The 10,067-nt window shown below is 43.8% G+C and overlaps 1 protein-coding gene across 1 annotated transcript; it reads left to right on the top strand.

Moving 5' to 3' along the window:
* Positions 1-1,940: 1,940 nt before the first annotated feature.
* Positions 1,941-2,882, top strand: LOC120643594. The gene has a single exon (XM_039919990.1). It carries the CDS (start codon positions 2,190-2,192, stop codon positions 2,547-2,549), a length of 360 nt encoding a protein of 119 aa, XP_039775924.1. The 5' UTR covers positions 1,941-2,189; the 3' UTR covers positions 2,550-2,882.
* The last annotated feature ends 7,185 nt before the right edge of the window (positions 2,883-10,067 follow it).

Below are 10,067 nucleotides of genomic sequence, written 5' to 3'. Positions count from 1 at the left end.
TTCAATCAATTTGGTATGTGCATATACATACTTACAATTACAAAGTGTTACTTCTTTTGGATATGAGATCCCAGATGGTCCCAGAAAGAAGTTACAAACTACAGTCGTTTATGATTACACTCATCTATTTTTTTCAGTTAACAATAGCTATATAGCACATGCCCAAAAGAAATCATATAGGGAACATATAAGGTGCAAACCAACCTCTCCGTGCAAACTGATATGTTCCCAAGTGGAGTTGATCCAATGACTCAGATTGGAGTTTCTATAGTTTGCACGGAGATGTTGGTTTGCTCCTGATACGTTCCCAATTATATATCACTTACAAACATGCAACAACAGCATGCGTAACACGAGATCTATAGATGCCGGAATTTGCAGGGATATATAAAAGCAAAACAACTTGGTGCAGTTCATGCTTTCATGGTGTGCCGCTGTTGCTGACTAATGGAGTAAGGTCGTCTTCAGCCTGTCCCCCACACATACACCCCAGCACTTTCAGCAGCAGACGCATTGCTGGATTCATTATTCGTTTCGTTTTCAGCTGCAAAATCGACATCATGCACGCGAATGATGCTTACCTCCACCACTTTCAGAGAGCTAGCAAGCACACGACACAGATTAGTAGGCCTACCCCAAACGGTGGGGGCCCCCAAGCATCGTAATGTTTTATGACATCATCCTTACGTTAGCAAGTTCCTGATATTGCCGACTTTAATTTGCCCCCCTCCTAAAAAAAACTTTCCAAATTTCAAACAAACATAAGTTGAATAATGTAACCATTGGCATTTGCAGGTTTGTGAAGCAACAAATTCACATAGATTCCTTATTGTTTAGGGGAAATGCAACTACATTATCGACGTAAATATAGATAGATAGACAAAGGCCAATACCATTAACAGACTAATATTTTCTGCAACCTTGCAAAGGTAGTAACAATTAGGGAAAATTGCAAGGCTGCCTTGTTTTTTAAACTTTGCATGTTTTCCCTATTTTTAGTTTTCCAATTGCATAATTGCCCCTGTTTGTAATAAAATAGGGGCAACCATGCAATTGGAAGACAAAAAAACAGAGACAAGCATGCAAAGTTAAAAAAAACAGAGACAAACGTGCAATTGGATCTCAAAATAAGAGCAGTTTTGCAAATGGCCCTACCAATTATGGTCTGTACGTGTATTTTCTGTCAGTGTCCATAAAAGATAACTATGTGTGAATTGTATTACCCTAGTGAATGCGCACACACGCCACAAACTTGATCAGCCTGACACAAAGCATGTCAAAGCAAGTCAAGAACAAAAAGCCAAAGGAACAAAAGGGCAGGTTGGCTCCCTCGTTTCTACTGACACTACTAGAAAAAGTCTCATTCGTCCATGGCCATTAGTACCGGGCATGTTTTAGTCCGGTACAAACGTTGGCACGGGGCAATATTAGTACCGGGCTCAAATTTGGAAGCCCCCGGAGCCATTTTAGAACCGGGTCAAGACACCGGCCGGTACTAAATGTCGCATTTTAGTACCGGCCGGTGTTTTGGTACGGTACTAAAATGGCGCGGCCATTTAGTACCGGGGCAAGGCACCGGCCGGTACTAAAATGCGACATTTAATACCGGTCGGTGGTTTTTGCCCGATACTAAATAGGCCTCCACGGATACTTCAAAAGGAAAGCATCTCGCACATAGTCACATGTGATGCATATGTGGGATGGTAAAGGAAGCTCCGCGTGAAGACTGAAGTTGTGGGTTCAATTCCTCAAAATTGCATGCATTTTTTCGTCTTTATTGTCTGTCTTTAGTACCGATTGGTGCGACCGGTACTAAATGGATCATCCAATCCATTTAGTACCGGCCGGCCAGTACCGGTTGAAAACAACCGGTACAAAGCCATCCCCATGACCGGTACTAATAAGCTATTTTTCTAGCTGTGTGAGTGGGCTAGTCATTATAGCCAATAAGCTTTTGCATACATGAAGCAACTTCCATTGGTCGGCCAGTGGCATTCGTGAAATACGCTCTTCATCGTGTGGCAAAATTCACAAAGCACTTCCTTTAAATACAACAATCTACTTGTGCCTCCAGCCCCCTCCTCACTTGCACAGATCTTCCAATTCCACAGTGTGCCTCAAGAGCTCACCACAATTCATCTCGCTCCTAAAATTTGCAGCTATCTATCGTCTAGTGATCAGTCATCGTCATGGGAAATTGCCTGGTGATTCAGGACAGGAAGGAGATCAAGATCATGAGCGTCGACGGCAGCGAGGTCCTCAAGATGCCGTCCCCCGGCAGCTTCAAGGTCCAGGACGCCCTCACCGATCCCGGCGTGCTCCCGGTGAAGGCGCCGGCGGCTGCCGTCGACCCTGCAGGCGCCGTCAGGGTGAAGCTGGTGATCAGCAAGCAGGAGCTGAAGAAGATGCTCGACAAGGAGGGCATGTCGCTGGACGACATGGTGTCCCTCATTCGCAAAGAGGCAATCGATCGTGAACAGCAGCAGGAGGAGTGGTGCGGAGGGTGGCGCCCTGCGCTGGAGAGCATACCGGAGGGCAGTGATCTATAGCAGCCTGGGGATTGTTCAGATAGATATCAAAAGTTGCAGAAAAGAAAGGTTGCAAGATCATCGATCCTGCTTACAAAAGTTACAGGGTACGTTTTGGAATAAGCGCAAGAAAAACATATGGTAGATAGCATATATATATATATATATATATATATATATATACATGTAAATATATAGAGGTAGTGTTGATATAGATATGGAACGAGTTTTGAGATAGGGATTCTCTTCATCTTTTCTTGCTGCTCACATGCATGCAAGCATGCATGCTTGTAAAGAAGAGGTAAAGATTTTTTTTGAAGTAAAAGAAGAGGTAAAGATGGTCCTGGAAATCAAGCACGTCTCTATTTTTAGTATTTTATGGCGCCATACTCTGTGTCCTCGTAGTCATTAGGAGCAAAACTAGCTTTGGCTATGTGTTGATCTTTGTTAATGGTCAGGAAAGCCATGCATGCTATGCTATGGCTGAAAACAGGAAACTCTGCTGCAAGCCACTGCAGCTTATGTCAGGTACATATCGGCCCTGTTTGGTGCATTCTAGAAAAATTCTAGAATGGATTTTGACCAATATTTTAGAGTGTCAAACAAAGTCAGTTTACAAAATCAACTTCAGAACCCCTGTGCTAGGAACTCTGAAGAATCTAATGAGGCATTTGACCGCGTGATTAGAGAATAGTTACTGTAGCATCACTGTAGCCGATCATCGATTAATTACCGTCATTAGATTCGTCGCGAAAAGTTACACTCATCCCTAAAGAGGTTTTGCAAATAGACTTCATTTAGTACTCCATGCATGCGAGATTTTTTTTTCTCGAAAAACATGTGCGCTAGGATCTAGCACAATCCAAACAAGGTCATTGCCGCTCACATTTGGGATACGTACAGGTAAAGAGAACCAACAAGTGTTCCAAAAAAAAAAAACAGAGATTAAAGAGCTATAGACATGTTCTCTGTATGGGAATTCCTCGAGATCAATCGGCACAGTTCTTGCAGCCTCGGCGAGACAGAGTAGTTACGAGCAGAGGAGATCATAGAATGGTTTCGACAAATCGAGATCAAGCTATCGCCAATAATTCAGTTGTCCTAAGCTAATATACTGTACAGTTCCTCCTTTTTAAATTCGTTAGTACTTATTAGACGGACGCACGTGAATTTGGAATCTGCGAATCATCTACAGACACCAAGGTCTTTCATGTAGGCATTTTCATGCTAATATCAACGAGCCGTGGTGTTCTTCAAGATTAAATCGATGGACTGTTCGTGATAAACTAGCAACATCATCAGGGGAACTTATTCTTCACTGACTTTCCTGGAGTAGCAAGCGAGATATTTCGCCAAGTTTGTGATGAGCTGTCTGTCCTTCACCAAAATCCGGGTATGATCATGACGATCTAGCCCATGAAATGCAATGCCCAATCGGATCAGTGAAAGCGACTCCACCAACTGTGTGTGTGTGTGCGCTTGGTGCCCGAACAGCCTAGATTGGGTTGGGCCCTCTCCGAAAAAAAAAGATTGGGTTGGGCCAGGCCCGTAATCGCCTAAGGTTTCGGTCCAAGCGCACACGACGGCGGGCGGCGAATTATAATGAGAGCCGTTCCGTTTGTTTAGTGCCACCTCGTCCGTGAAAGCTTTGATCGCATCAGCTAATGAACAATGACCGTGACGGCCCCATCACCGCGTGGCTGGTGCGGTGAGCAATCCCCAAACATGTCGGACATCCGCGTGCGCCGGCGGCGACGGGCCGGAGGACTCGGACAGCATGCTGTTGGTCCTCACGAGCAGCACGCAGTACCGGAGGTTAAGGTCCAGCTTCCCAGAGAGCGCGTCGATGGCACAGGCACTCTGCGTCCGCAGCTTCCGGTCGAGGCAGCTCACGTTCACGTTGTAGTTGTAGGGCGGCCCGCCTTAGCCGCAGTGCTGGGTGTTGAACTCGTAGGCGCCGTCGTTGAGGGTCTTGAGGCAGCCGCTGTAGTCGAGGTCACCGTCGTCGGGCCTGGGCGCGACGAGCTTCTGGGGCAGGCAGCCTAGCTAGGGGCCCGGTGCCATGGACCCAGAAGTTCTTGGCGCCGTTGTAGTACAGAATCTGGATGGATACAATTAATCGAAGCTGGTTCGTCGTCATAGTTCAGACAAGAACGAATTTGAGCTACTTGGCCGATGATCGAGCTGGAGGCCAGGAAGAGGGGCGACCGTGAGACGGCGGCGTCGAAGAATCACGGGAGGAAGGAAAGTTTGGTTTGGAATTTATGGGCCACATTTTTTCATATTTAGCAAGTTAAAATAGGGTAAGATGATATCCTTTTTATCTCCCCAAACTTATTTGGGGAGTTGGTAAACAATAAGATTTAGAAAGAATAAATGGGGAACTTTGGAGGTACACAAGCTCTCCAGCCGCAATGGCCGGCACACTACATGTGCGCCTCGCTTTTTTGTTTTTTTATAAATTTTTTTTTCTTTTCTAGCTAATTTATACTTCTCCATTTATTCTACTGGTTTCTTGTGGTGCAACCTGCCCATTAGGGTTCGAGTCCTTGACTCGGTACTAGTGTTCGCATTTTTCTAGATTTATTTCAGGATTTAACCGGCGTTATTTTTTCAGTGGTAGGCGACGTGCCAGTCGATAGCGAGGCGCCAGTGGTGACTTTGTCAATCTCGAGAATCAGCCGGCTCAGTCTCTCGGAGGTGCTCATAAAAATAGAGTTGCGTGTGTGTATGTTTGTGAGCATCTGCGTCTGTACTGTATTTTTCATAAAAAATAACTAAGGTTCACTTTCTTTTCCTTCGTTATCCCCTAGTTTGGTACGTCGCCCCCTCCTCCCCCTTCGTACGTCGCCCGACGTCGCTCCCCACCCCCACCTCCCGATTGGTTCAAAAAAAAAAAACATCGCCCCCGCCCCTCTCTGCCACCGCATCTGTGATCCCCGCACGACGCCTCCGTACTCGCCGCCGCCGCGGCGCTTGTGCGACCCCAACGTGGCTGCCGTACGTCGCCGTTGCTCCCCGTCCCCAGCCGCCGTCCGCGCCGCCGCTCCGTTCCCGGCCAACGCGAACACCGCCGCGCTGTCCGCGAGCCGTCGCCCCCTTCCCCTGCTGCCGTCTGCGACGCCGTGCCGTCCTCGCGCCGCCACTATGCCGCCGACCCCGACGTGGCTGCCGTACATCGCCGCCGCTCCCCGTCCCCGGCCGCCGTCTGCGCCGCCGCCGCCGTCTGCGCCGCCGCCGCCGTCGCCGGCCACCGTGCACCGCCCTCGGCCGTCCGCGCGCCGCTGCCGCGCCCCCGGTGTCGCCGATCCGCGGCAACGACTCTGTCTGCGTCGTCACCCTGAAGAAAGTGCCGGTGAGTTGTTCGGCAACGCTCGCCTCTATCCTTCCTGTTAGTGCTCGCAAGTTAGGTGTTTGATTAAATGCCATTTCAAACACATAAATGCATTGTACCTTCTTTCAAAATATGTTGTTGATTGTCTTGGTTACCATCGACGGTGCCACCTTCTCTACTAAGCTAGCAGTGCTGAGGCATTTGAAATAATTGTACTAGCATGCAACTCTAAGCTTGTAACAGATCACTTTCTTCCTTATCGTATATCCACTATGAGATTGGATGATGCTTCTATGTTTTGATGATCCTGTTTAGACGGCTGTGATGGAAGCCTTGTCTAACCTAACATTCATAGTTGTTAAATGTTTAGCTGCTGGCAATTCCATGAGGTAGCTACTATCAATTTTAGGATATGATATAATTTTTTGGCATTTTTTTCCATATACAAGATATGAGAAACTTTTGGCATGATCGAGAAACTTTTGATGATGTTATTCGAAAAATGAGCGCACAGCTATATTTCACGCAATTGCTCCTCTAAATTAGGCTTCGGTGGAGCGAATCGGCCCAATATAGAAATTATAGTTCTGATATACTAACTGGGCCGCTTATCATGATTACGTACGTGAGCTAGGCAATATGCAACTAGCGACCTTGCGTGCAGCAGCCTGTGGCCGCTGGCCGCGTGATTAACACACATGGTGTTTGCCATTTCGAAAGCTAACGTGCATCTTTTTATTATTATTTTTCTTTTCTTTCGTCTATTTCTTCTGGGTTCTAATTTTTATTTTTCCTTTTTTTCTTTCTGTTTTATTTTTCTTTTTTCTTTGTATACTAACTTCTTCTAGTTGAACATAGTAGCTCATGTGGTGCTGGATGATGGGATTTTTATTACTAATGTTGTGGGTCCAATGCAACCTGCTAGGTTGCTACGCGGTTGCTTCCTAATGTTTCTGCTAGCGGACTAGTGAGTAGCTAGGATGACAGAGAGATAGTACAACTCTTTATACTATACATTCATACCACTAGATTTTTATGTACAATTTTCTTTCGATCGTTATTTTCTTTTTCTCATTTTATTATTTTATTCTAAGCCTGCATTTATAAAGATCATGTCTCTTTCTCATTGTATTTATAATTATTTTCCTTTTCTTATCTTAATTTATCCTTTTTCTTTTAAACAAGTTTTTACATTTTTTTTCTTCTCGTGTATTCTTATTCTATTCTATATTTTCTTTCTTTGATTTTATTCCACTCTTTTTACCTATTCTTTATATACCTATTCTTCTTATATTTCTTTGATATGTTTCCATTACTCCCTGTCATAATATAAAAGTTCGTGGCGTATAATTTATTTGTTCACTCTTTAGATTAAATTGTTCTGCCATGTTAACTCATTTGTTCGTGATGTTTAATATTTTGTTCATTCTACATTATTATTTGTTCGTTATGTGTAAAAATTTTGTTAGTAAAATAATTATTTGTTTGTATTGTTACAATATTTGTTCCCAGTGTCTGAAACTAATTATTTAGTATTAAAAAAATGATTTTTAAAAATATTATGCAAATATAGGTAAGTGTTGTCTTGTTTTGAAGATCTTGTCATGAGAAAGATAATGGTGAAACCCAAATTTAATATAGATGCTCGGTTTAATATCTATAGTTTTTTTATTCTCGAATTTGTGTGCATGTGGGTGACGTGAGCATCATATCTTTTTCTGCATGCATGTATCCTTTGATTAGCTGATAATATGTGCATCACAACAGTCAAATCATCTAATGGGCCGGCCAAAATCAATAATCCACAAAATAATTAATTACTGTAGGAGCCCTTCAGGTGATGGGTTGTGAAATCATCATCTGAAGTGATACATAGTCGCTCCCATGAAATTGCCATGCCCACCCAGTCGGATCAGTGAAAGCGACTCCGCGTTCGGTGCCCGAACAGCCAAGATTGGGTTGGGCCTGGCCCGCAATCGCCCTACGGTTTCGGTCCAAGCAAGCGCACACGGCGGGCGGGCGGGCGGCGAATTATAATAAGCCGTTCCGTTTGTTTAGTGCCACCTCGTCCGTGAAAGCTCGATCGCATCAACTAATAAACAGTAACCGTGACGGCCAAATCACTGCGTGGCAGGTGCGGTGAGCAATCTCCAAACATGAATTAGACAACGTTCCAAACTCTTTGGCTGCAAAGGCTGGCACACTACATGTGCGCCTAGCTTTTCTGTTTTTCAAAAAAAATATTTTCTTTTTGTTTTTTTCCAGGGAAAAAATGTACTCAGCGTGATCTGATGAAGCTCACTCGTTAGCTAACTGTTTTAACTAGCAGGTAATCGTGGCTGAGCCTTCTGGCTATACCAAAACTGATCGAGTTCCCTGAAACTAACTCAACAAGTGACGGTGATATGATCATTCCGTAGTTGGTCAACTGGTGAACTGCATAGCAATACATATGCTCTAGACAGAAAATTTCGAGCTAGATCAATCAGCACTATTCTTTCAGTAGCCACAACACAGAAATAACGAGCTATGGAGATCAATGAATAAAAAGGCGTACCCAGTGCTGTAGGCTTCTCGCTCTATGCGGGAGCTGGGGAAGGGTTGTTTTAACTGTAAGCCTTTCCCGTACAAATGTGCAGAGGCTGGGGCTTGAACCCAGGACCAATGAATAAACTCAGCAAAATTAGGTCAAGATGATGATTGTAAGTTGAGTTGTCGTCAGCTGAGGTAGTTCCTTTTTCATCAGTTGCTTAGCACGGAGATGGACATCCTGCAAAATGTACCTATGCTGAGTTGTCTGTCATGTCGGCATTCGCATGCCAGCATCAACAAGTGATGATCACCTCGAATGCTGAATCGACAGATTCATGATAAACTGGTCAAATCAGAGAGTAAGTTGATAATTTCCATGAAGAAGCCAGGAAGATATTCCTCTTAAAAAAAGAGAGCCAGGAAGATATTTCCCCGAGTTTGTGGTGACCTGCCCTTTACCAAAATCCGGGTGTGATCATAAGGATCAAGGCCATAACGATGCCCACTCCGATCAGTGAAAGCGACTGCAATGCAAATATGCGATCATTTTTGTGCCTGGTGCCTCCTGCCTAAGCTGGACGGAATATCTGCATGAAAATAAATGGAAAATCTCACTCCAGGTTACCTCGGGCAGAGAATCACGCACAACTGGACGATCAATGCTCTTCTCGGCCCATCTGTGCACCTCAAAGACAGTTGAGAACGGCCCATACCCAATGGTCTCTCGAGCCTGCTATGACGACCAGTGTGGGCCGTAATCATGTCATCACCCATCCAAGCCGGTAGGCCCACTTTATACCCAAATGCTCGTACCATCCCATTGAGTTGAGTACTATACTAACGCGCCAGGAATTGGCGCGCGCTCATGCGTCGCGGCCCCACGTGGGCCCGGGGGTACTGTTCATCATTTAAAAAATAATAAAATGTACTGTTCATGTGGGGCCGGGGGTACTGTTCATAATAAAAAATAATAAAAAGGAATTATTCATGTGCCCCCCCGGTACTGTTCATAATAAAAAAATATAATTCGAAATTACAAATAAAAAAATTAAAAAGTGGCCCCATGTGTTTAAATGTTTAGTTTTTTATGAAAAAAAATTATATACTACATTTACCTCTATTATATATTGGATTTTATTTTCACTTTGTGAACTCGCAAAATATAATTGAATCATACATTTATTTCTAACCCTATCATTTTTCCTACCAAAATTAATAATTAGTGTAAGCTAATCCATCAATTATATCTACTAACATACACAAAATAAATTCTTCTATGTACTATATATACAGGGATGTGCCCTGTGTGTTATTTAGGTGTTACCCACATAATATTCAATTGGAATCCACCCACAAAATATATTTAATTATTTATTTACATGAAAACAATAACCATATTTCATACACTACGTCTACACGTGCTAGCCCCTACTACTTATTGGATTTTAATTCCACTTCATAAACTCGCAAAATATAATTATATGACAATCTATCAACTATACCTATCACACTTCATTCAATACATCAACACGTTGCCAAAATATATCAGCACGATATTGCTTTAACTGTAATATACGATAATATATTTTTATTATTATTTTACATCAAATCTTTTGCTACAGGCGCGCAAAGCGCGCCAACCTGCCTAGTTTTCCCAACATGTCCAACGATCG

Source organism: Panicum virgatum, chromosome 8K (genome assembly GCF_016808335.1).
Source record: "Panicum virgatum strain AP13 chromosome 8K, P.virgatum_v5, whole genome shotgun sequence".
In the NCBI taxonomy this organism is placed as follows: domain Eukaryota; kingdom Viridiplantae; phylum Streptophyta; class Magnoliopsida; order Poales; family Poaceae; genus Panicum; species Panicum virgatum.
This window is presented reverse-complemented; position numbering and strand designations above follow the sequence as displayed.

Bases quoted from the DNA above. Each gene is read 5' to 3' on its own strand.
- LOC120643594 (XM_039919990.1), top strand. From the start codon at position 2,190: ATGGGAAATTGCCTGGTGATTCAGGACAGGAAGGAGATCAAGATCATG.